At 45.8% G+C, this 22497-nt stretch overlaps 2 protein-coding genes across 3 annotated transcripts; one reads left to right on the top strand and one right to left on the bottom strand.

Annotated features, from left to right (window-relative positions):
* Positions 1–244: 244 nt before the first annotated feature.
* On the bottom strand, positions 245–17459 carry LOC135385923 (centrosomal protein of 78 kDa-like). The gene is made up of 11 exons (XM_064615551.1): positions 17034–17459; positions 15039–15229; positions 14897–14969; positions 14129–14404; positions 9840–9953; positions 9720–9784; positions 9550–9636; positions 4092–4292; positions 3954–4031; positions 2722–2867; positions 245–2657 (listed from the first exon to the last, which is right to left on the bottom strand). Exons 1-11 carry the CDS (start codon positions 17296–17298, stop codon positions 1205–1207), a joined length of 2949 nt encoding a protein of 982 aa, XP_064471621.1. The 5' UTR covers positions 17299–17459; the 3' UTR covers positions 245–1204.
* A 176-nt stretch (positions 17460–17635) lies between these two features.
* LOC135385924 (dnaJ homolog subfamily A member 1-like) lies at positions 17636–22497 on the top strand. 2 transcript variants are annotated; one of them, XM_064615553.1, is made up of 7 exons: positions 17636–17853; positions 18309–18449; positions 18579–18870; positions 18998–19225; positions 19303–19533; positions 19634–19833; positions 21981–22497. In XM_064615553.1, the coding sequence occupies exons 2-7, from the start codon at positions 18318–18320 to the stop codon at positions 22110–22112; spliced, it is 1215 nt and encodes a 404-aa protein (XP_064471623.1). In that variant the 5' UTR covers positions 17636–17853; positions 18309–18317; the 3' UTR covers positions 22113–22497. The 2 variants fall into 2 exon arrangements, with proteins under 2 accessions (XP_064471623.1, XP_064471622.1); XM_064615552.1 differs by having other exon boundaries at positions 17637–17812.

Genomic DNA, 22497 nt, shown 5'->3' with positions numbered 1-22497 from the left:
TTTGGTACAAACGGTGATGTAACTGCATTTGCTGCCAAACAAGTTAACGTGCATGCCTACAGACGTCTCGGTGAGGGCAATTTGCGGGGTAAAAATCAGGTTTCACCCTAAGGAGGCAACCTTCAGTTCGGGGTGCAAATTCGGGGAAGAATCGGGTTAAACACTAAAACTTCAGGCTCTAATCATATGCGAGGGCGAATGGCAATGATGCCTCCCTACACCTGAGAGCTTGCGAGTGCAGCACTTCCGTGCATTGAGACTTTATTTCCATCTGATGTGACTCTACACTTCGGGTCAACTTTGAACATGAGACCGGTATTGCAGAGTACGGATTGCCTTCGAAACACCAGGGTTTTTGTTCATTCACATACAACTTACAGTGAAATACCCTTCCATATTTTTTTCGCTTTTGGCTTGTTGTGCAATAAACACACTCTTGCAACGACGAACCTGGGTGACCTGTAGCACGCAAGAAAGGCTTCTGATCTGCACACGCTCTAAAACTCTTCACTCCTTCAAAGAGCGTGTAAGAGAACGAGGGAAGTCGACGTGACTTCGTGACGTCCGCAGTCCCGATGGGAGGGAGATATCGTGACGTTGCGTGGCGCCGTAGCAGTAGTGGCAGCAGACGAGGTCAACGAGAGCATATGCCTGCTACACACAGGTGCGCTGACGTCACGCGAAGTCGTATCTGGCCGATGTCTACTTTCTCCGGACTTTTTCTTATATTTGACTGCGCAGTGACTATACACCATACAGAGAATACATTGTGCATGGTGGTTCCCCGTGGTGAATGTGACCGGGTTTCAAGCCACGTTAAACGTCACTTTGGTGCCGAAGGTTTACAAGTCAATGCGCCTGCCATTCTGAGTGGGCAATGACCAATGCAAACCTGCACAGGTTGTGCAGGTTTGCTGCACAAAGGACATGAAGAAGATCGTACCATCTTCCTACAACACGTGTTGATGAGGGGACGCCACTAAGCACTGGGATAGACAAACAGGAACCGAGCTTTATTTAGGTTCTGCACAAGGTGTGCCTAAGGGTGTGCCCTACGGGGCACATCGGACGCAACTTTTGGTTTGCATTTCATAAAAAATGTCTGTACCGTCATGACGTTGGAAAACAACTCCACAAGTGCATACATCACTGCAAGAAAACTTTTGTATATACATATGCTTGCGATCCTTCCAAAGTAACAAAACTAGAAGCCATCAAAATCACTTCCCACCAAACGTGGCGAAGTCAGTGTGTCTGGACTGGATGGAGTAGAAATGCTGGAATTATTTCTAGATAATGTAACATCCGATGGTGTGCGAACTGTGTCTGACCTTTCCATCATGTTTCTGTCAAGTCTAGGGTTCTGTGGTGGTGTACTGAAGTTGAGATAATGAGACCTTTTCTCCGACCATCCCTCGTTAAGATGCTTTGAAATGCTGTCGATACTGCTCACAGTAATGTCAGCTGTGGGAAAGTCGAACGATCCACTAAGTCCTCGAGATAGACTAACAGATGGTGTGACAGGTAGTTCTGCCTTCGAAGTGGACAGCATCTTGTGATGCTCTGCTGCTTCAAATGACAGAATTGACCTTGAACTGGACTGTTCCTTGCGAGGGCCCGTTGTCTTGGACGATAGCGTTGTGACTGGAATATTCATGGATGGGCTCTGCTGGCTTGAAAGAGTAGTGTGAGCAGACGCTACCTCTTCACTGAGCGAGGAAACTATGCTGGTATTTTGCGAACATTTCTGCGCTGCAGAGAGGCTATTGAATTTTTCTTTAATGACAGCACTGCCTGCCTTTGAATCTTTCGATGGTACCTTGGATGACTGTTTAGCGGAGGATGCTCTGGACACTGAGGAGGTGGATGATTCTCTACTTCTCTTCCCTGATGCTAAAAGCTTCCTTTTGATGTCTCTTTCTCCAGCAGAGCTACTAGCAGACTGTGTGCTCGCAAAGTCATCTGACTTATAGCCTGCGGATTCACTTTCTAAAGGATAGAATACCTGCGATGTATCTAAACTCTGAGCTAGCTTTGAAGGAACCTGTTCTACATTCAAGAGCTCGGAGAGGCGTTTTGAATCTTCTTTCAAGGACAAAGATAACATGGACATGGCTGGCGGACCACCCTGCACTTCCATGGCATGACTGACACTTTTTTCAGCAGAGTCTTTTGTCTGTTTTGCCGCCGGGGATGGACTCTCATTTCTATTGACAAGACTGACACCACCTTGAACCCCAGATCGCTCCCTTGTATGCTTGGTACCCGATATACTAGACTCCTCGCTGCCACTTCTGTTCCACTTTGACCTCAGCTCTGAGACCAGTTTTTGTGCCTTGCTTGAAATGAAGTCTTGTAGCAAGCTTGCATCAACTGATGTGTGCCTGTCTGTCATAGATGTTGGTGGTAGATTCTGGATTGTAGGTATAGAACTTGAAGGAGCACGAGATGCTTCAGTCCTCTTAGGCGTTGTTCCGTTTGCTACATGAAAGTTTTGCACTGCAGCATCAGAATGCCTTGAGGTGTTAAGTGTTTGTTTAGTTTTGGGTATGGCTCCAGATGCTTTCTGCCTGCCTTTCGTTTCATGCAAGGAAGGCTCTCCATTCTTTTCATAGCCATGAGGCAGAGACTCAAGGTGCTTCGGACGTATTGGCGTGCTGCAAGAAATAGGGAAAGCAACTGGTAAGTCTTCAGAATCACATACACACAGGAGACAGACACCTTTCCTTTTTGATGATTTCGAGGAACTGGCAGAATTTGACAAATGTAGTTTCCACGGCATCCAATAGTGAAGTCTCCACTAGTACATAACCATCTGGTCTAGAGGCTTTGTTCTCTGCTCTCAAGTGACGGTTCTCTTCAAACATCTGCGGTTAATATGAAAGCGCATAAAAACATTTGAAAATAAAACTGGCAAAGTCCAGCTATAGGGAAAAATAGTCACCACCAAAGGGAGAGCAAAGGTTGTACTATTAACATAGCTTTGCCAGTCCATGACAGCTGCTTAGCAAGAAACACTTTAATTACAGGTTACACAGGGAACACAAGTAGGTTGTGTAGAACTCAAAAAAGTCCCTGCAGTGCACAATCGGTGTCCTAGTAAGCATACTGTATTACACTGTATGTCTGAACAATAGTTATCATAAAGCTGTCTATAAGTCTTCATGTAATGCCCTTTCAGAACATGGCTTGGTTGTTTTAGCTGCCTGCTGAAAACCTATAGTGAGGCATACATTTTGATTTTCACAACTTTCCTGTAGCTTAGTTTTTTCAGAGTCATGTAACTCTAACTTGACTCCTTTAATAGCGATAACTTTGTAGTGGCAACCACCGTGTAGACCTGACCCTAGTCTTATGGAACCACGTAGGCAAAAATGTACCACCAAAAAAAGCAACACAAGCCTCCGACCAACCCTTGCCCACACTCCATGTAGAGTATCATACATAGGACACCAAGCCAAGATACCACCAAGAAAGCCATGATGTGTCACGACGGCTTTGAGGTGCACACAGTACTTGAAGGGCTACGCGTCGCCAAGGTTCCATGCAACAAACAATACTTTCAAGATATTCGTAAGAAGAAAAAAAAGTTTTATTTTTATCCGCATTAGATTCCAGTACTACATGTAGGGTGAAGTAATACTTTGATGAATAGCAATAGGGGCAACCATAGCTATAGAGCCGCCACATTCAAATGTGCTTGGCATAGTGCTAGAAGATGCAGAAAATTCTTTGCTGAAGTGCCACATACAGAAGAATGAATGAAGCAAAGTCTCGAATTATTGGCAGTGGTAGCCAACACCTACGCATTTAATGTTTACGAGAATACTGAAAAAAAAAAAAAAAAGAAAATTGTTGCACCTGCTTGTGTGTAAAATGTTAATCCACACACAGAAGGCCTGTAGTTATGTTATCATAAGCAATAACAAATGCTGAAGTATTACATGACTGACCTGCATCAGAAGTTTCTCTGAATGGAGCCTCATTTCACGCTCTTGCTTCAAGTCTTCTTCACAAGTCAAAAGCTGTTCCTAGAAGTTAAATGCATGGTTCAAAGCATGGTGCAATGTAAAATGGGTTTCGTACATTACCTCCAGCTTTCGTTCTCCGGCTGAACTTGTACCGAAAACGTTTTCCGCTTTTTGACTTTTCATCCTCATATCTGAAACAGGTCTGGTTACTCCCATTCTTGTTGATGGGGGATGGGTAGGCTTCATACGCCGATTGTGGAATGGCTTGACGTTACGTTCTTCAGATCGTGATCGTAAATGATTTTTCTTTACATGCTTCTCCTGCACATAAAAGTACATCAATACTATAATGTATTCTCGTAGAACATTTCAATGGTGCACTAAATTGAGGCCAAAATTTAAATGTTTTTGCTAGTATACAAGTAGCAGAATATCCGATTTTCTAAAAAGCGTTCTCAATTCACCCTGTACAGAGCTCCATCTTCGATCACTGGCAAAATTAATTTGCAAAATGCATTTTGTCGCGGAACTTCGCAGACTTTACACATTGCCCTTATCTTTTACTTATTCGGGTTTCCGTGGCTTTCACTTAGGATATGCTAAATGGGGCCGCTTTCTCCACACAGAAAAAGAAGAAAAAAAGGAAAGAAGAATAGAAAACCGGGAAACTGTTACAAGTTTGTACTTGAAGATCCCCTCAGCCAAAAACGCGCGCTCAGGCAGAATGGGGATTGCATTTCGATTGCGCAACGTTGTGAGCCAGCGAAACCCCCGAAGCTACTCGAACAATACGCGTCACATGATGATTGTGAGCTAGGCGAACTCACTCATGAGGGCCCTCATGAGTGCCCCTCACCCTCACCTCACGCCTTTGTGGTGAGGGTGAGTGAGGGCAAGCCCGCGATCAGGCCCGTGATGGGTTCGGGCTCCTCTTTGCTGATGCCAAACACTGTTAAACCTTACTGTGACAGTAACAACTGTTACCGAATTTATCCAAGCACCGCACAAAACCCTATAAACAGTTTAATGCCGCACACTATCATTGGTATGAGTACCAACTACTGACACAGTAGTTCAACGCCGACGTGTCATGTGAACATGACGGAAAATTATTTTGAGGCTCATGTGCCTACTAGTGACTTGTATACACGTCGGGCCATAACGGTCACGAGGCGAGGGCTCGTGAGGATGAGGGGTCATGAGGCCATGAGGGTCCTCATGAGAAGAAGGTACGTGGGGCCATGAGGGTCCTCATGAGAAGAAGGTACGTGGGGCCATGAGGGCCCTCATGAGGTTAGGACACGTGAGGATGAGGACCTCATGAGGTGAAGATACATGAGGCCATAAGGGTTGTGAATAGCCTCATGAGGTGAAGGCATGTGAGGATGAGGATGGTGAGGCCTCTCGGGATCCCGATGTCCTGAGGTGAGGTTTGTGAGGGCAAAATTTAAAATGGAATGTGTGGGTGACTGAGGTTTAGTTACTCGTGAGGAAAATTTGGTGAGGGTGATTGAGGCCAACAAAGTCTGTGCTTCGTGAGGTGAGGATGAGTGAGGCCGCAGGAAAATGCCCATCTATGCCCTCATGAGACCTCCTGTGAGTGCACTCATGAGGTCTTAGGGGTGCCAGGTCTGTGTGAGTGAAGTCACTGGTGAGGCCTGAGAGGTGTGAGGTCAGTATGAGTGCATTCAGAAATGACGTCAAATGACGCTTACGAGACGTGGGCAAATTATGAAGGCACTAGTGGGTTCCAGCGACCCAGCTACCGGCAGGGTGCACTTTAAAGCGCTGGTGTTCCCGTTTTTAGCAATTTCGTCTATGTCGCGCTGGGAACACAGCAAAGCGTCCTGAGCTGACAGATTAGTTAGTGATATGGTTCCAGTGACCCAACTACATGCAGTGTGCACTTTAAAGGGCTGGTGTTCCCGTTTTTAGCAATTTCGTCTAAGTCGCGCTGGGAACACAGAAAAGCGTCCTGAGCTGACGGATTAGTTAGTGATATGGTTCCAGTGACCCAACTACATCCAGTGTGCACTTTAAAGGGCTGGTGTTCCTGTTTTTAGCAATTTCGTCTATGTCGCGCTGGGAACACAGCAAAGCGTCCTGAGCTGACGGATTAGTTAGTGATATGGTTCTAGTGACCCAACTATATGCAGTGTGCACTTTAAAGGGCTGGTGTTCCCGTTTTCAGCAATTTCGTCTAAGTCGCGCTGGGAACACAGCCAAGCGTCCTGAGCTGACGGATTAGTTGGTGATGTGGTTCCAGCGACCCAACTATACGCAGTGTGCACTTAAAGGGGCTGGTGTGCCAGTTTTTAGCAATTTTGTCTACGTCGCGCTGGGAACACAGCAAAGCGTCCTGAGCTCGCTGATTACTTGGTGATATGGTTGCAGCGACCCAAGTACACGCAGTGTTCACTGCAAAGGGCTGGTGCGCCCGTTTTTAGCAATTTCGTCTGTGTCACGCTGGGAACACAGCAAAGAGTCCTGAGCTGACTGATTACTTGGTGATTACCAACTATACGCAGTGTGCACTTGAAGGACAACGGAAGCGAAATTTGTCCATTGCAAAAAAGGGACCGAACAAGGTGTAAATATTATGTAAAATTATGGTGCCACTAGTATTTTGCAAGTACGCTGTACGGATGGGCATATTTTTGACGATTACGAGCGCGCTGGGCCGCCCACACGACACGATCGCCCATGGAGCGCGCCAAGCATTGCGGGAAAATCTGAAGAGCGCGTGACGTCAAATATCTCTCGCGCTCCATGTGCGGCTGCCTGGTAAACGGCACAAACACGGCGAATTCTGAATAACGCCTGAAGATGTTCGATACGGAGATCTCGTGAAAGTCTGAAGGCGATATATCCTATGAGAGATGGGTTCGTACATGCTTCTTCGTCTCCGTTCTTTCCCCGTAGCGAGAATTAGACGTACGCCGAAACGCCAAATGAAAGTCAGGAACTCCAACAGGAGAGCCAACGTGCGTCACTTCCGTGGTCTGCTACGGCGGCGCGGCGACGCTCACCAGGGGCTCAGAGTGCTCCACGGCCGAATGTTATATCGCGATTGTGGCGGCATTTCAACTAATATACGCAAATCTAAGTCGAATTCCGGATTGTTTTGGTACACATCGCAATATGAGGCAAATAGCTTTGCAGCCTATTTTCGCTTCCGTCGTCCTTTAAAGGGGCTGGTGTGCCCGTTTTTAGCAATTTTGTCTACATCGCGCTGGGAACACAGCAAAGCGTCCTGAGCTCACTGATTACTTGGTGATATGGTTGCAGCGACCCAAGTACACGCAGTGTTCACTGCAAAGAGCTGGTGCGCCCGTTTTTAGCAATTTCGTCTGTGTCGCGCTGGGAACACAGCAAAGCGTCCTGAGCTGACTGATTACTTGGTGATATGGTTCCAGCGACCCAGCTAGCGGCAGGGTGCATTTTAAAGGGCTGGTGTGCATGTTTTTACCAATTTCGTCTATGTCGCCCTGGGAACACAGCAAAGTGTCCTGATCTCACTGATTACTTGGTAATATGGTTCCAGCGACCCAACTACAGGCAGGGTGCACTTTAAAGGGCTGGTGTGCCCGTTTTTAGCAATTTCGTCTACGTCGCGCTGGGAACAGGCTTTGCTGTGTTCCCAGCGCGACGTAGACATTGTTCTATTTTTCACTAACAATAACAAAAAACGTTGGGCTAGTTGGTAAGCATACGACACATACGGAGTGAACATACGGGACGACAAGGAACTTCTTACGCCTAGACTCTCCTTCCTGGTCAGTAGCAGTTTGACCCTTATACACCCTCAATAACTTGTCACAGACACTCTGGAGCAAAGACACGGGGTACCCGTTCCGAAGAATGCGGTCACACTGCCGAGTGTCACCAGTGTGACCGCATTCTTCAGAACGGGTACCCCGTGTCTTTGCTCCAGAGTGTCTGTGACAAGTTATTGAGGGTGTCTAGGGGTCAAACTGTGTCTCATAACCTAACGAAGGTGGGGGAACGTTTTGGAGTTAATGTGCTTTTTTGAGCTCCCTTTAAGCTGAGCAGGTTATCGGCGATTGTCAAGTCTCCTGCACGGAAGCCTATATGTGGTGTCAATCATGTTAAGCCATTTGTATCCTGTAGGCTAGTTGTGGTCTACGGTATCCCCCTCTCATGTGGTCGATTTTATAGGCTAGACGGGTCGGTGCATCAATATAAGGCTCAGAGAGCATGCTTCATCCTTGGGAGGCTCACCCTCTGGTCATCTTGCGCTGCATTGTAGTAGATGTGGGTGCAACCCGATTTTTCAAGACACTGTAGTTGTTGCTGTGTCATCTAATGCCTTGACGAGAGAAATAGTAGAGGCCTATGCTATCAGTAGGATGGGCGTTAAGTGCGTGAGTCAGGCATCGGTAACATTATCGGAGAGGGAGATTTTCTTCCTTGATAGCTGCGCATGGAGGCCACTTATCTCTGTTTGGGATGATCCTGATAGAGGCTGTTGCTGCCGTAGGTGGCGTCGCGATGCGCGCGATTGTGTCTTTTGGTCACATTAAAATAGAGTTGTGAGTAGCGATGGTATTGTCGTCTTCTTCTAGTCCGTGTTTTTGTGCGCTTTCTACCATGTCCTATTTTTCACAACAAAGTTGAACTTCTACAGTATGCACAGCAAACCTTCATACAGTTAATATTTTGTTCGCTGAGGAATACTGCTCCTTTGCTTGTCTCTTCATGGAGATATGCTACGTCACATTTTTAGACACTCCACAGTTTTCTGGCAGTCACTGTTAACCAGGTGCATTTCTGTGCAGCATGTCTTTCAGATTGAAATTTTTTATTCAAAATGTCAATTTACAATAAATTTCATGAGAGTCATTTTTAGGGCTAAATGTGCCTGAAACATGTAGTACAGCTTGGGACTAAAGTTTACGGAACACCGGGGTGTTCCACAAGCAACACACTAGCAAGCGACACACTAGCAACAAACAGGTGTGGACACACATACTGAGAGTTGGACCGAATAGCCGGTCACCCGTTTCTTATTCGAACTCTTCCTGATATCTAGCAGGGGGCCACTCCGATGGAGAAATACGCCAGTGACGTGTTCCGTAAACTTTTGTCCCAAGCTGTACCTCTCAAAATTAGCCACGGGGTAGCCACACTATATCAGTTACGTTCCAACGAATATTACAATCCATTCTGCAGCAACAGTGAGGATGCCTATAAGCAGACCACTCTGTAGTGTGTATTGCAAAAAATGTGAGCCTATTATTCGGGATAACTGCCATGGAAAACTGCACTAGAAACCTGTACATTATGTCTGAGGTTGGGAGCTGCCAGTGTTTTGGACAGGACCAGTAGAACAGGAACCCATTCAAAATAGTTTTACTTGTCCTTGTCTGTTTTGTCACTGTATTTGCGGCCACCAAGTCATTAGATTTTTCTTGTTTTGCTTCAACCACCTGCTTGGGCATTTCCTTCCAGAAAGCTCATGATAGTAGATGCTGTTTTACTTATCATCTTATATATACTTATAAATTGAAAACATACAATGGGTCATACCACAATGTAAAGAGAACAATCATCTCACCTGATCAGTGTACCCAACTGAACGGCTGCGCATACGTGGAGGTGCTACCATAATCAAACTTGTTTTTTCCAAAGGAAGTAGATGAAACTGAGACGAGTATTTAATGAATTAATTGTTGTTACTCTACTAATCCTGAACAGAAGCAAGTAGACTGGAAGGCTTTTGTTTACCTTGCATTTTCTGCCTTTACAGTTTCCTTTAATTTGATCTTCAACTTCTTTTATCAGTGAATGATCTAGTAAGAAAGAATGATGAGTGCATACTGAACAAAGCCCACAAGGAAAGAGTACCAATGTGTGGATTGCGCCGTAGATCGATCACTTCAAGGGCACACTTTCCATTCAAGGTGTCGAGCACAGCTTTAGCACCAGAATTCCCGATGCTACAGTTTTGAAAATCTAAAGCTGAAATAGGATGAGAAAAAGATGTGGTATAGTCACTGGTTTCAACATTCAGAAGGTTAGACGGCACATTCAGCGCTTGTGATCAAATCAGCTGTGAAGCCACTGGGCTTCTTTGTTGCTGGGCAGCTGTGAATTCACAATCTTCCTTGTGAGCATACACATCGTCTACACTGCAGATTACAGCAGCCTGCAGCTTCAAGTTTCATGCAGCATACAGCAGTGGCACATGGAATGTGTGTGACTGTTGTATGCTGCATATGATCATTAGAAGAAGAAGAAAAAAAAAAACGCACACGCTTATTTGGCCATGTGTTTTCGGGTTTCCCACAGATCGCGAGCAGATGAACTCTACTACTTTACTTTAGTATCTATGTTGCTGTACTTGTGGAGATATTGCACTCCTGGTATCAGAAAGATATGGTAAGTGCAATGTTACACAGCTATGCATTCATCGGTCCGCTCTTTCAAATCACGTAAGAAGGCAAGTGAATGCCAAACGCAAATAAATAGCAACAGCCGTCTCAGTTGCTAAGTCGCCACTATAGGCGACCTGCGCTTCCCTAGAGGCGCCACAAGCTATTGTGCTACAGCGCCCCTCGCGGAAAGCGCGCACATAGTCACACAGCGACGAGTCGAGTGTGTTGTGTCTGTGCTTACGTATCTAAGGCCCTTCGTTTTCCGCGATTCGGATTTAATTCGGAATTAATCGCGGAATCATTTGTTTGGCAGAGAGTTTCACGGAATCCTTTATTTTTAAGGGTGTGTGGATATTAGAGTTCTCAAATTCGAATCGAATATCAATCACTGGACGTATACGATTCGCGAATCGAAATACCCAATATTCGAGTTTCCGGATAATTTGACTATTCGCCGAATACGAACGACACCTCCCGAAAGTGGACTTCACCTGACGCTTCCCTGCATGAGGTGAAGCCGCCCCTACAAAATTGAAGCCTGCTTTACGAAATTGTTTAAGCTGCAGGACAAAACAGACAGATTGTAGTTTAGCTCAGGATAACATTAGCCCAAGATTATTGTGTATACTTCACTTGAGGAATGGGCTGCGTCCCTCCCGTATGCAGTTTAGCGGTAGCAGTGGGGGATTTTGATTTGATATCTGGGAGGTTGCCTTCAAGAAGTTAAGACTTTTAAATAATGGCCACAGCCCAAGAACAAAAAGGGGTGTACTAAAAATGTAACTTCCCCAGGGCATGTATTGTAAACTCCTTCCTATAAAGTTCTTATGAACTCTGTAGATGCTGAAAGGTCTTTCAGCAAGTATAAAATGATTTCAGGCGACAGACCGCATCAGATAAGAACACAAGATATCATGTATGTAATGCTGAGCCACAACAGTGCTTTGAATCTGTAATTTTATAACATATTTTTTGTTCCCACATTATCCAAGAAAAGAAAGTGTCTCCCATTTCAAGCAGCTGTTGACTGCTCACCGCAGAAAATCGCAGAATTTACAAGTCAGTGCCACGGAATTTTGAATTTGCCGCAGCAGAAAACAGAGGGCCTTACGTATGGCTGATATCTTCTATGCTGAATTTCTTTCGGCTTGCATGTGTTAACACACTAAATAATAATTGGAAATTTACACGTAAGGGGGGTCTGCAGTATGACTAGCCATATGCTGCACGGTCAGCCAGGTATGGGACTGCGAACAATTTTGAACACCTGGGGTGCTCAGCAAAAGACTACACGCTACTACCTCAGCTACCGACACCGGCAGTGCACGAAATGGCAATCCATGTCATGCAGTGTTCTGCGTATTGGGCATTTGTCATACTAGCAACTTCCTGTCCCTACATAAAGAGACTAAACAAAAATATTGCTTTAGCACAGGGCTAATCAATTCATCAGCACAGAACGCATGTGGAATATGTCGCTCATGTAGGGCACAAGTGTGATCAGAATTCCAGTATATTACGTATATTTATTTATATACGTATTGTTACTTGCGATATATTGTACGCCAGGTCCACTAAATTGAGGTGCCCCACTAAAAAGGGTGGCATGCCTAACACAGTGTTCATTGACTCCATGTTTGCACGTATTCCTGGAAATCCTTGTCACTGAGAACCACATCGCCTTTTTGCACATGCTTCAGGAAGCCAGAGTTCACAACGGTCTAGAAGTATGTAGCCTGGCTACTGTACGTTTTCGAAATGAGTGGTAAGATGCCTCATGTCCTTCGATGCCTCTGGTCAGACACGTCCACATCGTGACGTGCTTGGAGGTATGCATCAGGAAAGGCCGTGCAAATGTAAAAAGGGCTGTTTGCAGAATCGCTCGATTTGTTACCGACAAAATGCACGACGCACTGCATACGACAGTTCTCTTCGTTGGTACCCACTTTCACTAGGCTGCACACGTGTTTAAAGGTTTGTACTAACCTCATCGTGAAATAAAATGTGCCGCACATTGGAAATTTCTAGGCGTAAATGAACTTCGTCAATCCAGTGAACTGTTGTGATCCAACGTTCTCTCCTATCCTTCCCGTGTGGCTTTCCGAGAAACGGGCTACACGAAGTGTGGATATCATCACGTTGTTTATTTGTTGTGCAGCAATAGTTGCCTCTCGATGACCATCGATTAGGATTTTCGTTTTCCATAGCACAGCGTGCGAAGAATTCGACAAGCAGAGAATGTGATAGCTAACGAGCCAGCGAAACAGGAGAGAGCAATCGCCACCGCGACAGCGTATATATGCGCGCTCCTGCCACAGCGTGGCGCTCGCGTAGCTCCAAAGCTGTAGCCAGTGGCGTATCTAGGGTGTGGCAGGTGTGGACAGGTGCCATGGGCGCCAGGTGAACAGGGGCGCCATTATGTGGTCGGGTGTGAATGTGCCAGGTCGGGCACTCAACCTGGCACATTCGTAAATGATCTAAAGCACCTGCCATTAGAGAGGTTGTAGTGTAAAACCTAGTGCGGACCACATCATGTTAACCACGAGGTAGCTAAACTGGGCGCGTGACGTATTTGACGAGAACGGGGCACCGTGAGCTAACCGAACCAGCTCAGTGAGCGACTGTCACGGCCGAGACCAAAGCAGCCTAAACAAAAGGGAGATCCCAGTACCCTGTACGGTTACTCGAGACGCGACAGCAGCATTTGAGGATGTTTAGGTAGCAAGCCGATCGCAGCAGTGGGACTTTGAGAGAGATATCTCAGCAAGAAAATCGACCCGACGAAAAGAGGAGTTCGTATCGGGCGGACCAACAAGAGGGTCGACCTGAACCCGGCTGTCTTGCTGGGGCAGGTGTAAAGTGATATGACTTCCTGGAGATGAGAATGTCTTCCCGAACTTTCGGGTTGCGGTCTAGATAATGCTTACGATCGCGGTTTCAATTGCCAGCTGTGAGCGGTCATTTAGCAAGCTAAAGCTGATACTTTCGTATTTAAGAGCATCAGTGTGCCAGGACAGGCTTTCCGACCTTGCTGTCCTAAGTGTTGAACGAGAAGAAACAGAAAAAATTGATTTCAGTGATATTACCGACAAATTTGCAGCAGCAAAAGCCAGAAAGGCTATCATGTGACGTTAGTGGGCCATCTGCACGTGCAGTAGTTCTGTGGATTTCATTAAAGTATTTGCAAAACATGACCAACTGTGTCCTCGATATGTGCCTGAACAGGGGCGCAGACTCACTGGTTGCCATGGGCGCAGGTAGCTCTAGATACGCCACTGGCTGTAGCTTAGCTCGCCTATTCCGGAGCTAGCAGACGATTCTGGCGGGGAGCGGATGCTTCCGGCAGCCAATGAAGTGCTCGGTCATGTGACCTCACCACACGTCAGACTTGGCTTTGGGGAGAGCGTCGCCGCGGAGCGCATTCTTGCAAACTAATTTTCTCGAGAAATTCGCGCTTTTCAAATGAAATATTTTGTGTGCCAGTTTACGAAGGTAATATGTTCATATCAAGTGTTGAAAAATATATGTTCCAAATGATTTCCATGCTCCATTAAGGTAAGATGAGGCAAAAAATTACGACACGTAGGTTGAAGAGAGATGAGGTGAATATATTTTAGAAAGAAGGATGAGGTGAGGAAAAACATCTGGGATGAAAATTGAGGTGAGGAAAAACATCTGGGATGAAAATTGAGGTGAGGGCAAAGACCGTGAGGGCATTTGCCCACCTTTTCTAAACTTTCTGCATGCAAATCCACTTGCCTCTTAGCCATGTATCATCCTTGAGGGCAGACAGTATGGCAATTGCACCATCATCACCTAAAGGGTTGTTGCATAAGGAAAGCCTCCGTAAGCCTCTGCTTCTGTCCAGAACATGTGACTGTATATGTGAGCCTTCCTTCCAAGCTTCCCCGTGCAGCTGTACGACCTGGAGCTCTAAAAGTGATGCCAGAGACTCTGCACTTGAACTGTCAATTTGACAATTGTTGAGGCTCAGCACTCTTGGCTTCCATGTTCCTCTCAGACCATGGCAAATAGCTACAGAAATAGAGGAAAAAAATGGGCCAGGCTGTTTTGACAAGGTAAGCTTAAAGGGTATTGCACAGTACTACTAAGAAACATGTATTGTATAGGAACAATGAATTCAGGTTCAAAATATACATATTGTGCTAACTATCATTTCAAGTTCATCACTGTCAAAGTTGGATATGCTTCCCTGTACCACAAAAAGTACTTCTTTTGGCTGACCACAGTTTGATAATGTTTCAGTAGGTATGTGATGTACCCTATTTAGGAAATCACATGCATATGTGATAGTTTTTTTTGTGTGTGTCGCAGTTTTGTATTTAACCACCATAACAATTTAGCATGTCTACTTCATGCAGATGTTCCAAATAAAGAGCAGGGACACAATAAACAACACAGGACACACCGGAGCTTCTCTGGTGTTGTTTATATTGACCGCGCTCTTCCTTTCGAATGAATTACAACCAACTCAACCCAACTTGCTACACTAAGTAGCATATCTACCTTCTACATGCTGCCGACCAAATGGACAGCCATCAAGGCTGATGTGTGTCACTGACTTGGAATGATGAATGGCCTGCAAACAAAAATGGTGTAATTAATTAGCAACACGCTCTACAGAGAGCAGTAACCGAGGTAGACGTACACTTGCAAGTTGTTGCAACTGAGTGACGGTGAAAGGGAAACCTTGGAGTGAAAGAGTTTTCAGAAGAGTGTTGTTCTTCAGGTGGTCACAAAGAGAAGAACAAAAATCGTTGAAGGTATCTGGTGTCAGGAGTGGCGGAATATGAACATCTTTCTGTATCCTGCGGATTAACTGCAGCCTGGGTACGTCAGCTGTGAAAGGAAAGATTACCACAGATTATCTTTTACACCCACCCCCTCACCAGATAGCCTAAGTCTTGCTATAACAATTGTCCAACTCAGCAATTGACCCATTCCAGTATCAGACTACTAGAGGGAATACTGATGGGTCTGGACATCTAACGTGCATACACCACCCAACTTCCTTTTGAGACTTCCCTTAGTCTGTTGTCTTGAGGGTACTAAGGCTACTGCTTTGGTTACAGATGGCTCAATAGCTTCAAGAATTTCAACTAGCCATGCAATTAAAGACAGATCAGTTAGCAAACAAGCGTAAACAGGTGGAAGAGTGCAGGAGCATAGTAGTGTGGGGGGGAGGGGGAGCTTAGGGTGCTAGAGCCCCTCCCAAAATGTAGGCCACCTTGTATGTATGGTGCCATTTTTTCGCAGTGGCTTAGGTTGATTTGCTGAAGTGTTCAAGAAATGTGATCACCACCGGCTGGTGGTCACCATTTTGCTTTGTAAATGTGGGAGCAAAGATAAATTTTTTTTTGTGTGTGCATCACATCCGTCCCTGGAAAAAAATTCTGGCTACACCCCTCGAAGATAAAATTAGCACCTTCCAGATCTAAAATGTCTGAGCAAGTATCGCAGCTCTGCAAGATTGAAAATACATGAGAAGACAGTTCAATATAGTGAAGTAATGGCAGTTGTTGAAAAAGCCAAACAGCTGCAGGAATCAAACCACGCATCTCTAGATTGCCGGTCGAGTGCATTAACCAATTACGCTACGCTGTTACTACACTACTTTCCATTGCAGCTGAATAGTAAAGAGGCATATTTTCCTGGTTTGTAGAGGGGCAACTGATTCTCCAAGATGCACAATTTCTATCTTCTATCTAAGGATCTTCCATTTGTACTTCTACACACTTTTGGGGATCCCGCTCCACTTTAGCTGTCTTCAATCCGTGAAAAAGTGCAAAGGGCAGTGTGAAGGAGTGCAAGCGAAATGCATGACAGGTGCTGCTCTCATGCTCATGCTGAGTGCACTCAGCCCAATCGAATAGAAGAGTGTAAGCCCCAGATGGTTTGTCACAGACGTCCGCACTGCACAATTCTCTGAGCGACTATCGTCTATAAATTGACTCGAGGGATAAAAACAGGCCCATCTTAAGAAAATTTATTGCTAGTATGCTCCAGATCAATGATAAAACAACGCCAAAAACCACGGCTGCCCCATTCACGTCGTCTGCTCCACGTTGCACAGACGTAGGAGAAAGAGTAGCATTTTTGTGATCTCGTGCTGCACTCCCAGAGCATTTTCTCTAGTCGAATGACCGAGTACAGTGCAAAGGCAGCACCTCCGCAGAATTTAATGCGGGAACTTGCACCTTTTGCACCAGTTCACTAAGTGCAGCCCAATCGAAGACAGCTGTTGGGTGGGGGCAGTGGTTTATCCAGAATCCTAAACGGGGCAGGGGTCATTATTGCTGTCAAGTCACAACATCCTAACATGTCATTTCCAACCTGAAGCTGAAATAGCAACTGGTTAAGAATGTGAGGGCGTTGAGAAAAATTGGGTGTGGGATGTAGGGGGTCTGCATAAATCACTGGGTAGGGGGCGGTTTCTTTTTCGAAGCGCCCAGTTAGTGAGGAAGGAAAGGAAGGAAAGCGCGAAACGGCTCACGGCAAGAACCAGACTCAAACGTCAAACCAACGGTTGGTTATTAAATGACGCAAACATGATAGCACGTGTCGCAATCCCATCCCTGTGATATGACAGCCTGCGTTCGGATTGCATCAGACCCCTCGACGTTCGCCGGCGATCCGGTCGTACCTACGACAGTTGGGTAATTCGAAAGGAATGATGAAAACAGAGCAATCTTCTTCAAACTACGATCCAGGTGTAGTGCTTGTAGTAAAGGCTTCCAGTCGTCTGAGCGAATGACATCGGTTGACAACTCAAGTGTGTTGCTTTCAACAAGTTTAGAAGTAACTGCTCGCCTCGGATAAACGTTGAACTTCTGACACTGTTCGTTGTAAATGTCTATAAATACAGGCGCTCCACGCACTCGTACAAGAGCACCCTGGTTTGTTTTCATGGTGTGAAGGTTGAAGCCTAGCGACGAACTGTGCTTGTTTCACACTATTTGGTGGATACACACTACACTTGTACAACATTCAAATACTTAGTTCACTCGGCCCGGCACAGGTTTTGCCGCCATCCGCCATGTTGAATGTTCACGCGAGTTGCGCCGGTTGCGCCGCTTGCGCCACGCCACACAACCATACACTAACTGGCTTCGAAATATTAAAAAAATAGCATGAGCACATATAATGTGAGTGGATAATAAAACTATAAGACAAACGAAACGGATGCCAGACTATAGATTACTAAACGTAGTTGTGTCAGAAGGGTTAGAATCAGGCAGATAAAGGCGCGCATGCGCAGACTCGCGTTAGCGACACACTGCCTAGAACATTCTGGATTCGCATAGATCGTCATTCATTTGAGGAAAGGCTTTTGTAGACCTGTCGTCATATCTAAGCTCTTTCATAACTCCTGTACTCGCCTTCAGCAACGGAAGCCAGGCAGAAATCGTGTTTGCCAGACAGGTGAGGAAGCCCGTCTTCATCTTTTTAGTGCACAGTAAAAGGTTAGTGCTTTCGTGGGTTAACTTTTACGCACACGTTTTCTTTGCGGCAGAGTGAGTTAACAATGTGGTGGTCATTTTTTCGCATTGGCCTGTTTAACAGGACATCACACAGTCCCAGATACGTATTGCTCTTGATCCTCGGTGTCACGTTTTCACAAGAGCAGTGGTTTCTGCGTCAACGTAGCGTTGCTTCATACCTAGCTGACAAAGAATGATACCGTGCACGCACACATTGGTTGGTGCTGTTCGTACGAAGCCTGCTTTTTTCGTACCTGATCAAAGCTGTAATGTGAGAGTATAGCCAGACCGTTCTTGAATAGGAATAAGGACAAGATCGTAATTTCAACTATCGTTTGAGAGGTGTTGCACGTTGACCGAAGGTGGATATGATAAAGGCTGAGGGCCTTTATAATGTGCGATAGTTGGATCTTAATGTAGATATTTTGGTTCTATAGTGATTCACGATGGTAAAGGAAACTGGATATTACGATGTGCTCGGAGTGAAACCAAACTGCACGCAAGATGAACTCAAGAAAGCATACCGAAAGTTGGCCTTAAAGTACCACCCGGACAAAAACCCCACAGAAGGGGAAAGAGTAAGTAGCCTAATTAGAAGTTTTTCCTTCGTTTTCTGTGGCTCATTATAGCGAGTTATCAAACCCCAAATGGCCATCATCATAGCGAACGTTCTCTTACCTTTTCCGCACCTCCTTCCTTTTGTGCAGTTTAAGCAAATATCCCAAGCATACGAGGTGCTTTCGAATCCAGAAAAACGACGTATCTATGACCAAGGCGGAGAACAGGCCATCAAAGAAGGAGCTTCAGGTGGTGGAGGCGGATTCTCTTCTCCCATGGACCTCTTCGACATGTTTTTTGGTGGGGGCATGGGCCGCCGTGGGCGTAGTAACCGCAACAAGAACACTGTTCATCAGCTGGGTGTGTCTTTGGAAGAACTTTACAATGGTGCAGTTAGGAAGTTGTCTGTGCAGAGGTCCACCATCTGTGATAAGTGCGAAGGTAAGCTGTAGTTACCGTACGTTAATTTTAGGGGGTGTCACATTGCACCTTGTAGTTTGAATTCCGATGATATTGATTTGTCACATTTGTATCGTGTTTCTGACGTTTGGTTCGCCTTCCTTGAAAGGTCGGGGAGGCCGTAAGGGAGCTGTTGAGAGGTGCCCATCTTGCCGAGGGTCTGGCGTAACTGTTCGCGTTCAGCAGCTGGTTCCCGGTATGGTGCAGCACATCCAAACGACCTGTCAAGACTGTGGGGGCGAGGGTGAACGCATCAACCCCAAGGATCGTTGTAAAAACTGCAATGGCAAAAAGGTTGTCAGGGAGCGCAAGATCATCGAGGTGCACATAGACAAAGGTATGTTGCTTCTGTTTCTTGCGAGCTGGTTTTGGTCCCTCGCCACCTTGTGCCCATTGGCATGTTGCGCGACGCAGGTATGGAGGATGGTCAGAAAGTCACATTTGCTGGGGAGGGAGACCAAGAGCCTGGCTTGGAAGCTGGAGACATCATTGTTGTTCTGGATGAGAAAGAGCATGAAGTGTTCAAGCGGAGTCGCACGGACCTCATAATGCGGATGGAACTTTCCCTCACTGAAGCACTGTGCGGGTTTCAAAAAACTATCAAGATGCTCGATAACCGTACCCTCGTCATAACCAATTTACCAGGTAATCTTTGTTCTGTGAAGGTGTAGTGCTAAGTTTGTAGTGTCCAGGTAGGCCTCAAGCTGGTGCACTTTCACTGACACGCACCCATTTCCATTTCTAGGTGAGGTTGTGAAGAACGGAGCAGTGAAATGCATTTTGAATGAGGGGATGCCCCAGTACCGCAACCCATTTGAAAAAGGAAAGCTCATAGTGCAGTTCATGGTGAACTTCCCATCCCGCATTGATCCCAGCGTTATTGGAAAGCTGGAGAGTCTCCTGCCTCCACGACAGGAGTGCATGATCCCAGACAACGCAGAAGAGGTACGTAATTTTACTGTGTGATTGGAACACCTCCGTCACACTGTAACCTGTGGTACTTTCTGGGGGTTGTCATTGCAACACAGAATATTTATATCCAATGTTCATTACCACTATTACCACTACAGCTTACCACTATTCATTAGCATTATGTGCAGTGGATTGAGATAAGCAGTTTGTGTAGACATAACCACAAACAGAATTTGCTGCTTCATACTGGATTTAAGAAAGCGCTCTAGATATCCATATTTACCTTCTTACCTTTTATGGGAAAATACTACATGCAGTTTTTTTTTCCTGGTAATGGCCAAAATGTATGGGAATACCGTTTTTGAACCAGATGCGGGCAGTGTTGTAGTAAATTTTTAAAAGCGAGACATTTTAAAAGCGGCCTACTACTAACTACTTTTAAAGTAGCACAGAAGTCATTTTTAACACCCAGTTTTCTGCCTATAAAACTGTGAAGTAGGCCAGTAAGATGCACCATGCGAAGTAATTTACACCACAGAGTCATAATTATCGCAGAAATTGAATTTAAAATACACCGCAAAAAGCGACAGTGTGCAACGGTGGCGAAGAGCAGTACCAGCCTGTGATCTGCCTGGAACCTCGCGCTGATGCTATACGGAGAATGCTCGCTGATTGGCCTAGAGAAATGTTGTCTGCTACTCGGCTGTTCGGGGTTCTGATAAAGCCTTTCTCCTTGCTCGGTAATGCTTCGGCCGCTCCTTCTATCCCCAATTCTCCGGGAAAACTGGCAAAACGGGTTTACGGCGGCAAGGGGACAAGGCGCTGACCCCCACTGACCGGCATACCAGAACGAGTCCCCTTATGCCGTCATCGGTGACGTGCCATCATACCTCCTCATCCTCGTTATAGCTGGAGTGGCGAGTTAAGGGTGAAGGCGCGGAGCTATGTTTATGTGAGTTTTTTTTTTGGGAAACAAATTGCACAGATCAAAACCTTTCGCGCTATTCGATATAATGACACACGCACTTTCATCAGATGTCTTAATCTGAAATTTTTTGGGATGGCCCTCTGTACTCCTTTAAGATATGTCTGCTTACTTCTACTGCCTACCTGCAGGTAAATGAGTCAGTCTGCACACAGCATATGCGGCACTGCTCTTGCATTGTTTCAAGTCGCAGAGCCAAACCGTAGACAACCTCATCCAGGCTCCCATCGACCTAGGCATATCGTAGATGTCTGTGTGTTTAACATTGCATTGCCACAGTAAATGAAAAATTTCAGTGTTACTGTGACAACGAACTTGAACAAAGATAGTGAGAGTGATCGTCCTATCAAAGTTCGAGATTAAAAATGTTGTACATCAAAGAATGGCAGTTGAAAAGGCAGGTGGTAGGATTGAATCCACACCCTCTAATTCCTGGTCGGAGATATTGCCAGCCACGCCATGCTCGCTACCCCCTTGTCACCATAATGGAGGATGTGGGTCCGAATCCTGCGGCCGGTGCCTTTTCCTCAACGGTCGTTCTTTAGTCACAGTAAGCACCTGGGTGTTGTGAGGGTTGAGTCTTTTGTCTGTCTTTCCCCATATTCCATTGCTTTGGTGGCTGCTACAGCACCTAGACAGTCATGTCGACAATGTCTGTTCACGACCGTGGCGATACAATGTACGCGGATGTTTGGGATGTGCCTGGCTCGATGAGAATGTGGCTAGGGCTGAGGGACTGAGATTTTCAGTTTGCAACAGTGGTTTTGGATGTGAGTGATGCCTGATGACCAGGACAATATTTCGTCAGTCTGGGATGCAGTGGCACCATTGTGTTGGCATGGATATTGAGTGGAATATGTAACATTATATCTCGCAGGTAAACTAACAGAATGTGTTTCCTGAAAACCCTTTTCATTCGTTGCATTGAACGCCTAGGTGTGACCGAGAGAATACAGTACTTCTTTTTGGGTGGCCTTCCCTAACTGCAGTGCGTTTCATTGCTGTAAATCAAGTTTAATTCCTCCAGCAAACTGCACAGTGATGTAGGGAAGTGGGAAACACATCCCCACGCCTGGATACACCCTGTATTGTCTGTTACCTTCGGCTTTGCTTACACAGTACCTCATAATGAGCTGTAAAAATTGACTTTGTAATGATGCTTATAGAATATTTCCACACGTTTTTGTGCACACAGGTTGTTCTTTTGGACCTCGATCCTGAACAAGAAGCACGAAGGCAGCGCCAGCATCACCAGAGGGAGGCCTATGATGATGATGAAGACCACTTCCATCCTAGAGGTGGCGGAGTGCAATGCCAGACACATTAGTCACGTCTGTTCCGCAGACACATGGCGGTGCCACAGTTGTGTGTTGGACCATTGTGCGTACAGATTCCTCTGGTGCGGCCTGAACACCTGTAGACCTGTTGCACATAGTCTGCCCCCTAGCTGTAATTAAGAGCTTCATTTCTTCTACACCTTATATTTATTCTGAGGAGCTTCAAACGGACATTGACAACTTTGAAATGGAGCCACAAAGCCTTCTTACATACCATTAAGGGAAGCATGTGTGTGTACTCTTTGTGAATGTGGCACTGTAATCCGTTCCATCATCGATAGTTTTCTGTGGTTACAAACAATGACAGTGTACAGGCTCGTATGTAAAGGGACAGAACAGTGGGCTGTTTTATTAAAATATGAATGTACAAAAGTA

This window comes from Ornithodoros turicata, chromosome 2, assembly GCF_037126465.1.
Source record: "Ornithodoros turicata isolate Travis chromosome 2, ASM3712646v1, whole genome shotgun sequence".
Lineage (NCBI taxonomy): Eukaryota > Metazoa > Arthropoda > Arachnida > Ixodida > Argasidae > Ornithodoros > Ornithodoros turicata.
Note: the sequence above shows the minus strand (reverse complement) of the source record. Positions and strands in the feature narration are given on the sequence as shown.

What these genes read in the sequence shown, in the direction of transcription:
- LOC135385924 (XM_064615553.1), top strand. Translation starts at nt 18,318, where the DNA reads ATGGTAAAGGAAACTGGATATTACGATGTGCTCGGAGTGAAACCAAAC. An exon ending in ACCCCACAGAAGGGGAAAGA is followed by an intron (nt 18,450 to 18,578) that starts GTAAGTAGCCTA and finishes CCTTTTGTGCAG; the next exon opens with TTTAAGCAAATATCCCAAGC. An exon ending in CGTCATAACCAATTTACCAG is followed by an intron (nt 19,534 to 19,633) that starts GTAATCTTTGTT and finishes TTCCATTTCTAG; the next exon opens with GTGAGGTTGTGAAGAACGGA.
- LOC135385923 (XM_064615551.1), bottom strand. Translation starts at nt 17,298, where the DNA reads ATGAAAACAAACCAGGGTGCTCTTGTACGAGTGCGTGGAGCGCCTGTA. An exon ending in GAATTACCCAACTGTCGTAG is followed by an intron (nt 15,230 to 17,033) that starts GTACGACCGGAT and finishes TTCCTTTCACAG; the next exon opens with CTGACGTACCCAGGCTGCAG. An exon ending in TGGTCGGCAGCATGTAGAAG is followed by an intron (nt 14,405 to 14,896) that starts GTAGATATGCTA and finishes CTATTTCTGTAG; the next exon opens with CTATTTGCCATGGTCTGAGA.